Here is a 15,191-nt window from a genome sequence, read left to right on the forward strand (position 1 = left end):
AATGAAGAGTATGAAGAGTATGAGCGGAGAAAAAAGAAACAATGAAAACAGACCCCATAGACAAAACGTTTGTTCTTTTTTGTAAATTTACTTCTTGATGTTACGTTAATTTTATGAATGTTTATTTTTTTTACATTATTGAATTGTTATAATTAATTTGTTTGCTGTGATCAAGCAAGGCGGGCGGTATGTTCGCTCGTGTATGTTCGTTTTGTATTTGAATGTAAAACTTCGTCAATCGCGCACTCTCAGCGGTAAGATCGCGTATGTGCCGTTGGCAACATCTTGGCTCGTGCTAAGGTACAGTTGGAAAAAGATACGCGCTCAGAGCAGGCGATAATTTATCGATCCTATGGCATCGATTGTCACATTAAGATTTCGTTATTTTTTTGTATATATCTAAGTTTTTCAAATATTAAATTGTTAGTATTTTTATTATTAAAAAACCGAGTGCAACATCATTTATCGATTCGACGGCATAACACCTAGAGGAGAGTAACGGGCAAAGCAAGTATCCTATATACCCCGCTCCCCGTTCCTTCACGGATTTTCACTACTCGAAGCATCATTGGAATACTCATCGTCAACAAATTTATCAATATTTACCTACACGGGAATAAATATGACACAACTAACAATGACCCCATTATTTATACAAAATCTAACCCAAAAATTAAACAATCAAATTAACAATAATTTTAAGGGTATTTACAATGATCTTGCGGATGGACAAAAACTAAACGATATTATTATATCAGCAAAACAATTAACTACTTATACATCGCTAAGCGATAACACGGTAGCGAATTATACAGCCTGGGATTACGCGTATAATATTATTATAATCGGGGGTGCTGTCCTCACCATATTAGTGATCGCGCTCTCAGGGCTCCGTATACTAAACTTTTTTAGACTAATTCCAGGAAGAACTACACATGGTAGCAGGAGAAATCTACAGCAGAGCATTAATAGCGGCAGTGTTGAATTCAATTTGGAAAGAATCGGCACCAGAAACAGGACATGAAACTTGGAAAAACACCTATAGTATCAAAATTCTTTTTTAAGAAAAAATTAATAAATGAATGAATAAAAATTAAAACCTAAATAAAAACAAAAGAAACCTTTATTTTGGGTATCGATTGGCTTTATATAAAAGAAAAAAAAAGATATTAAAATCTGAAAGTAAATTGGAAAATTAGGTGGGAGTATAAAATTTATTATTTTAAATTCAAAACTTAATTTAAGCAATCGACCTGAAATATTTGGTTTCATTTTTAAATTATTATTATTAATATAATTAAGTATATAATTTTTTTTTTATGTTTATATACAGGAGAAGATCTGACAATTATTAATAACGGAGATAGTCCGTCAACACGACCGGGCACACTACCACTCTGGGTATCCAATTTCAAGCGCATCTAAGAAAACTCAAAGCTGACCAAGCACTGCGACCAGACATGCCAGTAGAAAACAAATTGAAAAAAAAGATATATGAGCATTTAAATATTATAGTAGAACTAATTTAGAATCGCATTATTATTTAAAATTATTTGATTTATTGATTTTATATACTAAATTTGAGCATTATTAAAATAATTATTTTTATTTCTTAAAATTCAAACTTATGGACATTATGAGTAATTCCTATATGAAACTTATTATTATATATAATATGAAAAAAGAGTAAATAGGTAGAATTTGGAAAAAAAAAAGAAAAAGTTTGGCTGATGGATGGGTTTTCCTACACGCCATAATCCCTACACACTCTATGGATCTTGTACTTTTATTGTTGACACAAATTATAATTTATGATATTGATAGATACAGTCAAATAAGAAAAAGAAGGAGAAAAATATGGAACACTAACAAACAATATATTCTATTCTGCAAATAAACTAGCATATTGAACAGTATTCGCTATTTCACGATACTATGGCGCCGCCTAGCGATAAGCTCTGAAATAAAAAAGAAACGAGTGTTTACGTATTTTAACATGGGATATTTGCAAAGAATCTTCTTTATAAATATTTAATAAGTTAATAGCTTATGTTTCATAATAAAAAATGAAGCTTCTACTAATAATGAATTTTTTTAAAAAAAGTTTTCATTATAAAGTTTCGTCAAATTCAAATGATTGAATTATGAAATGTGTCGAACATAGCCGATTCACAGCGAGCGCAACTCTTTTGTTTATCTCAATGTAAAAAACAACGAGAAAACGTTCATTATTGATTCTAGCTCAGTATTGATACTAGCTCGTACCTGTTGTTGTAAACCGTATATATTTTTTAAGCTATAATATGGAAAATAATAGTCCAAATTTGGAAATCGACATGGTCGATATATATAATATTTTAGGCGATGCACTTCGACCTCTTGATGAGGGTGAAGCCGTATTGTTAGCTGGCCACATTTTATTGTGTGGCTTTGAAACAAAAACGGAAAACTTGATTAAAATTGTTGCATTTGTAGTGCAAACGTCTAAAATTAATGACCCCCCCTATCAAGTAAATATAACAATTTCTATGGAAAAAAATGAAAAAAAAATAAGTGTCTACTGTGAGTGTCCTGCTGGCCAAGGTGACAAGTGTAAACATATTTTCGCAACTCTCATGAAAATCAATCGGTAAATATTGTTGAATAAATACGCTTATTAATAATTTTATTTATATCACCAATTTTAAAATTATTGATTTACTACTTACGGATATTAATATTTATATTATATTTATTTACAGTGAAAGAACGAAAAATTTACAATACATTAGTTGCACCGATGTGAAACAGAAATGGGGCAAATATAAAAAAAAATTAAAACTACCCTATGACGAAATAATACCGATCGAATCGTACTGCCATTTTCAACGTGTAGATGCCAAGGTCATTGAAGTAAAACAGCCATTGAAAGATTTTTTTTTTGAAACGCTAATAGCAGGTAATGCATACAATTTTAAAAAATTATAAAAATGAATACATTAAATTAAAGCTAAATATGTACAGAGAGGCCAAATGGGGAAGCTGCAATTCATGTTTCCAAAAGAAGGAATACGAAAGAAACTCTTCCTGTGACTACTAATGTTAACGAAAGAAATAGATTACAATTATCTTTCATTCGCAGTTTATTTGATAACACAAGTCATTTAGACTGGATTAAGGACAAAAATGATACTAATTTTACTGAGTTCTACTTAAGAAATGTTAAAATTAGTTTGTCAAACGCTGTTGAGCTGTACATGAAAACTATAAATCAAACAAATAATTTGTGGAAAAATGCAAGAAGATGCAGGATAACTGGCAGTGTGTGCTATGAGTTATTCACTTACTGCTCTAACAAAACTCCAGATTGGGTAAAAAAGGTAGAGAAAGTTTTCTTTCCAACTTTCAGAGGAACGAGTGACACTTTATATGGTTTAAGAAATGAGGGAAAAGCATTAGATTTATATGCTGAGTTGTTGGAAGTCACTGTTGACAGATGTGGCCTGATCGTTCACCCAAATGTACCATGGCTTGGATACAGTGCTGATGGTATTGTGAGATCCGAAAACATTTTATTGGAAGTAAAGTGCCCTAAAGAAGGTAAAACTAATTCTGCTGATGATGTATTATTAAACGCTCAGTTTACTTACCAGCAGAATGATAACATAGCACTGAAAGAGCAGCATAAATATTATGGACAAGTACAACTAGGGATGCTGCTCTTAAATTGTCCAAAGTGTCATTTTATTGTGTATTCCTCGTTTGATCATTCAATTGCAGTAATTGAAATTGGATATGATCAAAAATTTGTTGAAAATATGTTGAATTCATTGAAAGACGCCTATTTCAAGTACCTACTTCCTGTATTAGAAACTAAATTATTTTAAACTAATTAATAAATTGACACAAAAAACCAAAATTGAACCAAAACATTGCATGTAACTTATATTTTATTATTAATAAAAATATAATTATATTTGAATATAAAAATAGTATTTCACAATTAATCATGTCCTATGAATTTATTCATTGCCAAAATTGGTGCATATAAATTGGTTATTCCACATATCACTTTTAAAATAAGATTAATGTATGGAACTAGTTGAGTATTCAAAGGTCCTGTTGAAATATCATATTGTCTAATTCTTTGAATCCTGCGTTCAACATGAACCCTGGCAGCAGCTACAGCAGCATTCATATTCGCTTCTTCATTAGTAAATTGACGGTTCTTTTTCAAAAATGGAGGTCTTATTAATTTAACATCATTTTCAGCACATTCTCGGTCAATTAGGAAGCCTTTGTCAACCATAATTGCATCGACTCCTCTCTTCATTCTGTCCATTAAATGTGATTTATTGAATATCATTTTATCAGACACTCGACCTCCATAACATTTGCTAACAAATGAAATCATACCAGATGGTGTAACACCCAACATTACTTTCACTGTGTGGCATGATTTATAATTAGAATAAGTTTGAATTCTACACTTTAGACACTTGGATTGCTTTATTCTTATTTCCATGCAATCTAATATAACTCTTGTATTTGTATACTTTTTAAAACATTTTGGCATATTTTGCAAAATTTCTTCCCTTCCAGGCCATCTCACTAATGTTTTTAGTACAGCATGTAATTCATGTAAACACCAAACAAAATATTTTTTACACACTGCACTGGATATTTTAAATAAAGCACTTAGTGCAACGAAAGTCATATTTTGTTTTAATTTAATGAACACTAGAACTATATTATCTTTGATGGAAATGCGTGTCTTGTTTTGGTAATGTTCTCTTAATTTCCTTATGCAAGTTTCTAATGTTGTAAGAAGACTGTGAGATGTTAATCCAGTGAATGCACTTAGTTTGGCATCAGTATTCAAATAATCCAAAAGAAAACTTGAATTCACTTGCACACTCTTATCGATTTTCATCACTCGATTAGTCACTCCACTTTTATCATTACACTTACAATTATTACAAGTTTCAGTGTTCTTCATAATATTATGCTGAGTAGTATTGACCAGTGGGAGACGAACCTCTAGATTGTCCTGAGTAGTATTAGCTAACAGAGGGCAAACTTCCAAGTTGTCTATGAAATTATCATTTTCCAAATTTTCATTATATGTTGCTGCTAAATCATCTGATAAGTTTGGATACTGTACGTCTTGGTTCAGTTCATTATTTTCTTGATTAAGTACATTATCTGGTAAGCTATTGCCTCTGTGAATAATAAAAACAAAAATCAAAGTATAAGAGACAGTTCATAATACAGTAAATAAAATTCATAAATATAAAAGTTTATGTATGCTTACAACACTATTTTTTTGGCATTCCTTTCTTCTAATCGGTTTTGGCGTTTGACAGCTAAATTTTTATCTTTTTTGACTTCAGTCAAAAGTTTATCAGGGAGATTTAAGGTAGGAACAGCTGTACTTCTTAATTTTTTTTGAGCACCTGGAAAAAGTCATTTTTGTAACATTTTGATTCAATACAAAATCTTTGAAGAAATGAATTTAAATAAAATTACTCACTAGTTTTATAATCACTACTGTTGAAGTGTTGACCACAAACTGTCAACCACGGGGTTAGTTTTTTAACTCCGATTGCAACTGACCATTTATATGCCATACCGGGGTCTAAGGGTAGCCTATGCACTATTGTATTGTTGTCGGTTATTTTACAACCTGGCACAGAACAATACTTTTTCACTTTCTTACTGTTCATTTTTAATTAACAACTGTTCTCCTTTGATGCGATGTAAACGTATGTAACCCTCCCTTCGTTGTGAGAACAGTTAGCAGAAAACGATACTATTAAGGCTCGCTCTGCGGTATATTGAATTTTTATTAATTAAAATATAATCAATGAAAACAATAATAAATGAAAACTATATTTTCTAAGGTATTTATTGTTCTGAAGCTTCATTTTTTATTGTTAATTTCATGCTCCGAACTCGTTAAATAATTTTTTTAAATTATTTTCTTTTATTTCCCATGTTATTTCGAATTTTTACTCGGTTCTTTTTAACTCGCAAGTTCAGCCGCTAGGGTGCGCGAAGGTATCGTGAAATAGCGAATACGCGTCGCGTGTGTATGTATGTGTGTATGTACGTATATCTCGCGCGTGTGTACGTGCAGCATGAGCATGAATATACATAGCCACGTGCGCTTTCACGAGAAAACATAGCGCACCTCAAGCCGTACCAGGTGAAATTTTAAGCATATTATTCGGAAAGATGAGAACAAACGAGGATGAGCTAGCTAAAGATTGATCGGTTAATGCGCTGCGAGCTTCGAGCGTTCGTGGGTACTCGCAAGCATATAAATGTACGGAGATGCCTTGTTTAATAATTTAATCAGAGGCACGTATTTTTCTCTACACGGTAAAAGTGTACTCCACTTCGGTGTACACTTTTTTCCGCGCGATCAGCCAACGCCCGACCATAAGTACTCTCGAACGCGTTAACTCGATGAATTATATCACAAGAAAACGCGAAGAAAAAAAAGCGAATCAACCGCGTATCGAGTATTCGAACACACGGACACGGAGTTACGCATTGATGATTCCCAAACGTTCACGCGTGTACAAGCAGACATAATAGCACGCGCCTATATGCGCCGCGTTATGCTCAATGGCGCGGCTATGCTACTATACACATTGCATATATCTCTGCTCGTGACGGGGATGATCGGCTCAACACAATAGCCCCGCGCGTTACACTACGTATGTAAGTGCGCGCACGCGTGCATTATGCTCGGGACACCAACCCATCCCCCTGCAAGTACTTTTTGTTTATTTCATCCATCTTTTATGCGGCAATGAATTGGACTGTCGTCTGGAGAGTGTCGAAAATTATCGAGTCTTTGTATATTTCATACGTACAGGAGTAGCACTGTGTACTCAATCATGCGAATCTGACATTGAAAGCTTTCATTAGGCCCGAAGAATCGTCCAGCCATGATAAATGAAAATAATAGCCAAGTGCGAATTAGAATATCTTACGACTCAATCTCGGTAAAATGTACATTTCCTTCTCCGACCCGACTCGAGAGCCAAGAGAGAGGCTCATTGTGCGATCGTCGGACGCATGCGGAAAATATTACGATCACGGCCGATTCGCTTCGAGCGATGCTGCTACATGAAATGTTTTTGAGTACCAGACAAATCAAGTACCACGCGATACCGTACACTTTTATTCAATGGGCATTTTACGATCGAACGCGCCCGGATTTTTCGATTAAACTACTTGATTGACTAGCCGTTATAGTCTCGAGTATAAAGCTGAATAACTTTTTCCGATCGGGAGCAGAAGCACGAGCGCCGTAGTAGTGGCCTGCTCGTATGCGTCCGCGATGAAAAATAATAAAAAAAATTTGCCCTCGCCCGCGCATTTCACGTGCGTATCAATCTGCGTTCGAACGAATTTGTTTTTTGATAAATACATTGTTGCTAAGCACGTCGTGATCGCGAACTGCGTGCGTATGTGTATCTCTTGGATAATATCCCGACCCCTGAGCGTTCTATACATACAATACGTGTATATAATATGCGAAGCTCTCGATGCTCGATATAATCGGAAGTGTTCGTTTCGAGTACATCCAAAACTTCCTGACGTTTAGTTTGATCGTTGGCAAAAATGTATAACATAATATTATAACGACTGGGGGGCAAAATTATAGACACAGTTGAGCACGCGTTATAATACGTATACGACGTTATGTACGTGTATATATAGCTATAAGCCGGCAGCTCTGTAGCACGCGAGCGACAATGTATACGTCGCTTTCGTAGCATGCGCGCGCTTATATATAATACTCGTGTACGCGTGAGGCACGCACGTACGTAGCCTTTGGCGTCAATCGTCGCGTGGCTTTGCAAATCCCGATCTTGCCACGCAAATTTCTCACGAGATTAGGGAAAAAGAAATTCCGCGCGCAAAATCGCTCTTACAGAGATAAGTCGCAGCGAAGCGAATTCTCGGCGCGCAAGTTCGAGCAAGAAAGAGAGCGAGACAGACGCTCTGAATTATGAAGGAATTTTTTAAAATCTTTTTTAAATTAAATGCTCGCTCACGGCTAATGGATTGAGCAAACTGCTGTTGATGATTTTACTTCAATTACTTATGGAGCAACGACGCAGTATACGAATAAAAAGGAGATTTTTCTACATAAAAAAGAGATGCTCGCAACCACGTTTCGATTATTTTTTCAAGCTTTCGAGCTTTTCTCCTTGCGCGTTAATTATATCAAGCGAGTACTGTTCGTTATCTCGCCCCGAGACTCGATGAACAAAGCCTTTAAATTTTTAAAACGTGCAACGCGTACAATCGATCGGCCGCGCGCAGGTGCTACTGATGCTGCGCTGATGCACACCGAGCCGAAGGTTTTTTGCAAAAGCTGCGTGCGCCCACTCTCTCTCTCTCTCTCTCTTTCGTTGCATGAATAACTCATAGACGTCACGAGATTTTGCTTTTGAGAGGTTTGTAGCGTCCTCGGCCGAGCCTGGGTGCGCGAAGGCGCGCGCAAGTAGCTTGGCGTTAAATGAGTATACCAATGCGGAGTGAAACGTGAAGAAAACCGTGAAAACACGTAGCATTTACTTAGCTTTAACTGAAAAGGTCTCAAGTTAGAAGAGTATAGCAGTAGGACGACTACGAGTCGACGTCGAGTCGAGCACTAGTACATACAGAGTGAGTGAGTGTGGAGGCTGCTTCGCAGCTTGGCAATAACAGTGTACAGCTCGGAGAAATGGCAAAAAACTAAATAAAGAATAAAAGAAAAACGAAAAAGGAGCAAGTGTCTCATTGCTTTCAAGAAGAGAGCGAGCGCGAGCAAAAGAAAAAGAGAGAGAGGGAGAGAAAGAGAGAGACAAGCCCGCGTGTACTACAGAAGGGGCCGGCGAGAAGCTGGCTGTATGAAGACGATATTCAAGCCCTCTTACGTGCAGCGCAAGAGCACGCCTGACTCTCTCTCTCTCTCTCTGTTTCGTTCTCTCTCGCTCTTGCGAATCTCAGTGCCCTCGAGACAAAAGAATTGGCTATGGTTCGCAATGAAAGAAACTAGGGTGACACATACACACACAACACACAATCGCATGTGTGTTTGCATGTGCATACACGTGTATATGTAGCGGAGCTTTTTCTCGCACTCACTCATAGCCTACCTCTACATCAAAAGGGCATGCGCACAATTAAAAATGCTCTTGCGAGAAGCAGCAACAGCAGCAGCAGTAGCAGTGACGGCAGTAGTAGCAGCTTCGGTATTTTTTCGTGCGGTGTGAAAATCCCCGTATGAGATATGAACGCATACGTATATAAGTATATGTGCGCAAGTATGTGCGTGCTTGTAGCACATGGAGTCGAGAACGCGCCTGGGCACTGTTTAATTTAGCGTCTAGCGTCTCGAGCTTGCGCGCATATATATATACACAAATATATTCAAGCTAACTTCTATGGTAATTAAATGCCAAGCAATTAACAGGTCATGCCTTCTATTCTCTCTCTCTCTCTCTTTCTCCTTCTCTCGCACCCTCGAGCTGTTTCTTCTGTATATGTTTCGAGGCGAGAACGAATGTGCATGTATACATATAGGTACGTGTGCAGAGCAAAATAAAGCGACCGCATGCGCGTCCAGTAAACCTTTTGCACTCGTACGCGCGCGGGCGCAATGTTTATAGGTTGGCGCAGCAGTACGTTCGCTACCGTACGCGTACTTTCTCGAAAATCTATCTTACATAACTTAGCCGCTGTCGGCAACTAATCTTCGGTCACAGACCGATAACAAGCCGGAATTTATGTATATCGTGGTTTATGTGATTGATTATACGATGCGTTTACGATCCTGCGGGCCGAGTTTACGAGCTGATCTGCATTCTATCGATCTCGCGGATGCTTCAAGAAACTTCTCGTTGACGAACCAGAATCGAATGGAAATTTCGAATGCTCGCAAGTCCGTGTGACGGTCATTATCAAGTTCGAGCGAATCAATGAATTAACACGTGCAATCGTTCGTTTGTTGGTTTGAATTTATGGCTTCATACATACGGACGATGATTAAGCTTCGATGATGCATGTACGGTCGTTGAATGATTTACGTTAACAAGTCACGGGAGACTATTGTCGCTGATTTGGTGTCTCCAGCTCGAAAGGACATCAGCACAATGAATAATTTACTTTCTCAAAACTTGATTTAAACCCGTATGAATGTCTAATAAGCCACAGACTGTTAGAAGAGCTTTTTCGACACTCAGTTGGATTTGAAGATTTGAGGTAATTCCAGAGTTAAACTAACAACGAGGGCAGACCGCTATCTTGCAAAATTTATTTTATTCATAAGCTCGATTAAATTTCTTGTACCAACTTTAATGGTCATAAATGTGCTTCTACAAGTTACATATGCTACGTATGTTACGTAACCAAATTATGGCCAAGAGAATAGACCAAGAAGGATATTCCACTTTTATGTATTTACATTTTATAATGAAAAAAAATTTTACTCTAAGCCATAATTTCCAGTACATTTATAACTTGATTTTCTCTCGCTATTGAAAGATCCTAGACGTTCTAGTTTTTTTCAGCCACATGAATTTCCTAACAGTAATAAAATTTCCTTCTACAATAATTCACATTTTTTTATATTGTTCTAATAAAACGAGCTCGTCGAAATGGAAAAATTGTTTTCAGTTCAAAAAATCATTTGCATTTTATGACGGTAGCCTGTGCCGCTAGCTTTAATTTTATTCATCATCGACAATTTCAATATCTGCAATAATATTCTAGCTCTCGTCGGCACTCCTTTTTCCTCACCTATCCCAAACAAGTGGTGCTGCCTGGGAAAGAGAAAAAGTGCTGGGGGCAAGCTTCGTTTGCAAGGCAAAAAAGGGAGATTTTTCCATAAAATTCAACCTGATGACAATTTATGTATAGCGCGTTACTTACTGCGCGCAAGACTTGAGTGACTCGATGGCAAAACCAATTATTCGCCAGTGCGAGAGCAAAAAGTTCGATTGTAAAAAAGTAAGATTATATGATCCTCTCACTTGTAAAAAGTCGAAATGTCGATTGGATATTAATGTTGCAGAGCGTAATATCAATATACGACGTTTTAATTTGAAATATATGTTAATTCGCTTTTATTAAAATATGAACCACGAGAAATGTAACTTCCTCTCAGTGAATGAGTAATTTCATGAAAAAATATACTTCCAGCTTTATTTTAAAAAAATATCATAAAAGTGCGGTGAATATCCTTTTGTAAACACATAATTAATATCTTCTCTCTAAAAAAATATTAAAAAAGACTCTAATTTATTTGATACTTACCCAAGAATTTTAACTGGAAGTTGTAGAGTTTATGAAGTATGTTCAGTTATTGCAGATACACGTGGAATCAAGTGTGAATTTGGCAAATAAACATCATACATACATATATGTTTTACCGAAATTGATTTTTCCAGTTTACGATCGAATGAGTACTGAAATGGTTGCAGTCAACGTTTGAAAATAAAGGATTTATAAATTAATTAAAATCGGTAAAGGTTTTTCAGAGAGGTATACACAACAAGAAATAATAGTCGCTCATTAAATTTTTAATTTTAATATAATTTATTATTCAATCGCGTTATATACACATTAGGCCATACAACATTTATTCATGTATCGTGGAAACAATATCTTAATAACGTACATAATTCATGAAATGGAAACTTTGTTTCACATATTCTTCATAATATATCAGTTGTTTAAAATCCACATTTCATTTCATTGCGCGTATTAAATATATTTATTTTTACAGCTATTTTTATATTACAAAAGTTAGATTTTAGATTTTAAAACGAACCGATAATAGCCTCGGAAATAAATACTTTATACGTTTTGACGCTCGTATAAAATTATTATCAATTAAATAACTTTCATTTGTATTTTTTAATTTTGAACAGGGGTCATTATGAAATTCAATAACTTATCTTCGTCGATTTCATATGTACACAAGTTTGCTCATTCACTCAGAATGCATTGAAATAAATGACTGTGCACCTTCGATACATTTAAAATTTTTTACATTTCCGTAACTACTCAAACTCATCTTACTCTATATTGCCACTGCAGCTGTAGTGATTATTAACTTACATATCTCTAAATATTTATATTTACGTATACTCCATTAGCAATATCCCATTTTTCTTTTTTAAAAAAATTTCATATGTTTTGTTTCTGGACATCGATACGTTCGAGGCTTTCTTTCGTTTTAATGTCCGGTTGGAAAATACTTTCTACTGCTGAATGGCACGCGCGAGAGTCTCTCCGTAGTCTACTCCGTTGCTTTTTCGCCTTTACTCAGGGTAAGCAGCAACTCTGCGTGTCTTTTTCTCTCTCTCGTTCTTTCTCTCTGGTGCAAGTTTTTTTTTGCCTCTCCGGGGTACCGTATAACCCGGTGTATTCACCCAGCCACTGCTTTTTTACTTCGCTCGCGCTCTTTATTTTTCAGCCTTTGTTGTCGGAAGTTTCGCACACGTGAGATTGGCTCCTCTTCCCTTGATATACATAAGCCTTATTATTCGCAAGAGGCTTACACGCGTACATCATCGCGATTCATACGGACATGTGTGTGCGTACACGAGAGATGCTCCAGTTATCCAAACCGTAAGCTTTGTTTCTTTTTGTTTGTTTTGCTTTTTTTCGATGCTCACGTGTATGTGCCGATTATGTTACAAGCCGCGCGTGTTTCAACACATTTTTCATTCCGCAAATGGAAAAAACCAAATATTTCTTCTGTGGCACACAAAGAATAATGAAAATATGAAATTTGTCTCGCGCGATAGAATTTGACAAGGATTCGCATTTAATCGTACCAAGAAGAATTATTAATCTCGAGATTTATTGGGTCTCCGATGCACATAGCGTGTATATTTGCCAATCGTATTCTGCAATTAAAACTTATAATTAGTAAACTTACGCCTTAGGGCTGACATGCGCATGTTTGCACGTACATATATAGCTGAAAGCTGACTTTATGTATGAAAAACTTGATTGTATGTGCACATATCAAGTTTATGCAGCAAAGCTAGGTTTTGAGTTTTAATAAAGGTTTTGAAAAATACTCGAAATTAAAACGCGAAATAAGAAAGAAAAGCTACGATTAGAAATTCGCGGTCAGTCGTTGTATGGAGCGGATGGAAAGAATGAACCGCATTGAAAAACTATTATTAAAGCCGGGTGCTACTTTTCATAATCAAAAATCGGTATGCATAATTATTTTCTAGCGGAGAGACTCTTGTAGTTACATATGTCACACACATCTAACTTATAGCAATAACGTAATAAATTTATTGCAAATGCGCTGAATGGAAGTACTAATATTGTATGGAAGTGTATATTATGGAAGATTAAATGAATCCGATCGAGTTTTCAACAATTTTTTAATTTTAATTTTAATTTTATTTTACTTATCATATTATCTCATCGCATTGTGCTAACCGCAATCAAGATAATCGAAAAGTTCGTTTAAAAACCGAATGCGCTATCAGCATTGAGACTAAAACAACAGCTTGAAAGGATATATATATATATGTATAATTTTCAGGCACAGCCTGCCACATATTTTCTCCTCATAACTTTACATATGGCCGATTCTCTGTGAAATCGAATGGCCAAAAAATTTTTTTTTCTGCAAATATGAAAAACTTGCTGTTCCCGATGTCAGAAATGTCCCCAAATTTTATTAGAATTTTTGGGACCATCTATCACTCTTTTTCAGAGGCCCGAAGTTGGCCATTTTAGGGTTTTTTTGAAATTCATGAAAAATCACAAATATTAAAATAATTCCTGGAATAAAGTAGAATGATTCAAAAGTAAAAGTGCCCAGCAACTTTTTTGTTGGAAATTGTCCAAATTTTCAGAAAAAAAATATGCCAAAGTGATTGGAACAATCTAGGTAAGTGTAAAGCAAAAAAACTGCCAAGTGGACAAAAATGATGAAATCTAATCGAGTTCGAACCGGACTTTCATTTCCTAAACTATGTAAAAAGCTTCCCAAAGATGTCAACTACTGCCTGATAAAGTTTTGTAATGGGTCTTAAAGTTTAACTCAATGTAGACAATAATGTATGGCGAAAAACGTGCAAAAAAGGACTGAAAATGGCTGTTTTTGGTGATTTTAGGCATTTTAGGCCCATTTTTGACCTTTTTTGCACGTTTTTCACCACACATTGTTGTCTACATTGAGTTAAACTTTAAGGCCCATTACAAAACTTTATCAGGCATTAGTTGACATCTTTGGGAAGGTTTTTACATAGTTTAGGAAATGAAAGTCCGGTTCGAACTCGAGTAGATTTCTTGTTTTATGTTTTTTTTGCAGTTTTTTTGCTTTACATTTACCTAGATTGTTCCAATCACTTTGTCATATTTTTTTTCTGAAAATTTGGACAATTTCCAACAAAAAAGTTGCTGGGCACTTTTACTTTTGAATCATTCTACTTTATTCCAGGAATTATTTTAATATTTGTGATTTTTCATGAATTTTAAAAAAACCCTAAAATTGCCAACTTCGGGCCTCTGAAAAAGAGTGATAGATGGTCCCAAAAATTCTAATAAAATTTGGGGACATTTCTGACATCGGGAACAGCAAGTTTTTCATATTTGCAGAAAAAAAAATTTTTTGGCCATTCGATTTCACAGAGAATCGGCCATATAGATATATATATCCAAGAATCTCGCGCACCCATTCAAACCGTCATTATAATATACATCGTACACGCGCGTACGGGGTATTTTACATAATATAACGTCATTTATTTATACATTTTTGCATCTATCCCCAGTCAAAACAGCGCTAACAATCGTATTTAGCCATATAGACGTGAACTGTACATTATACATTTGAGAAATGAAAAATAATTAACACTTGACCATATTATCGTATAATCGGTATCGTCCAGTACCTGTGACGTTTTTTTTCATTGCAGCGAAGCCGAGTCAAAAAGTCGCAAGGATGATTGTCTCTTCACGTACCTCGAAGAAGATTTGACGCTGCATTAACGATGACGCCACCGACGACGATCACGATGGTCCCAAGGAAGAAACGACGAACAGCTACTTTCTCAACAGTGGATGTAACAGTAGATTACAGATCAACAGTGCGGCCGACGGTATCGTCACGTCCGCGAAGCCTCGTACTGAAACATCAAGAAGGAACGAACTCATTTTATCCGAGT

At 35.7% G+C, this 15,191-nt stretch overlaps 2 protein-coding genes across 2 annotated transcripts in view; both read right to left on the reverse strand.

Moving 5' to 3' along the window:
* Positions 1-3,927: 3,927 nt before the first annotated feature.
* LOC106650282 lies at positions 3,928-5,959 on the reverse strand. The gene is made up of 3 exons (XM_014368211.2): positions 5,513-5,959; positions 5,294-5,435; positions 3,928-5,201 (listed from the first exon to the last, which is right to left on the reverse strand). Exons 1-3 carry the CDS (start codon positions 5,703-5,705, stop codon positions 3,983-3,985), a joined length of 1,554 nt encoding a protein of 517 aa, XP_014223697.2. The 5' UTR covers positions 5,706-5,959; the 3' UTR covers positions 3,928-3,982.
* Positions 5,960-14,670: 8,711 nt separating this feature from the next.
* Positions 14,671-15,191, reverse strand: part of LOC106650449 (cell adhesion molecule 2-like) — a 35,491-nt gene continuing 34,970 nt past the window's right edge. The window contains exon 9 of the mRNA XM_014368438.2: positions 14,671-15,152. Within this exon, the coding sequence (XP_014223924.1) occupies positions 15,070-15,152 (83 nt within the window). The 3' untranslated portion in view covers positions 14,671-15,069. The remainder of the gene's footprint in view (positions 15,153-15,191) is intronic.

Source organism: Trichogramma pretiosum, unplaced genomic scaffold (assembly GCF_000599845.2).
Source record: "Trichogramma pretiosum strain Unisexual culture from Peru unplaced genomic scaffold, Tpre_2.0 scaffold154, whole genome shotgun sequence".
NCBI lineage: Eukaryota > Metazoa > Arthropoda > Insecta > Hymenoptera > Trichogrammatidae > Trichogramma > Trichogramma pretiosum.

Coding starts and splice junctions, on each gene's coding strand:
- LOC106650282 (XM_014368211.2), bottom strand. CDS start 5,705: ATGAACAGTAAGAAAGTGAAAAAGTATTGTTCTGTGCCAGGTTGTAAA. Junction 5,436..5,512: donor CAGTAGTGATTATAAAACTA/GTGAGTAATTTT, acceptor GACTTTTTCCAG/GTGCTCAAAAAAAATTAAGA. Junction 5,202..5,293: donor AATGCCAAAAAAATAGTGTT/GTAAGCATACAT, acceptor TATTATTCACAG/AGGCAATAGCTTACCAGATA.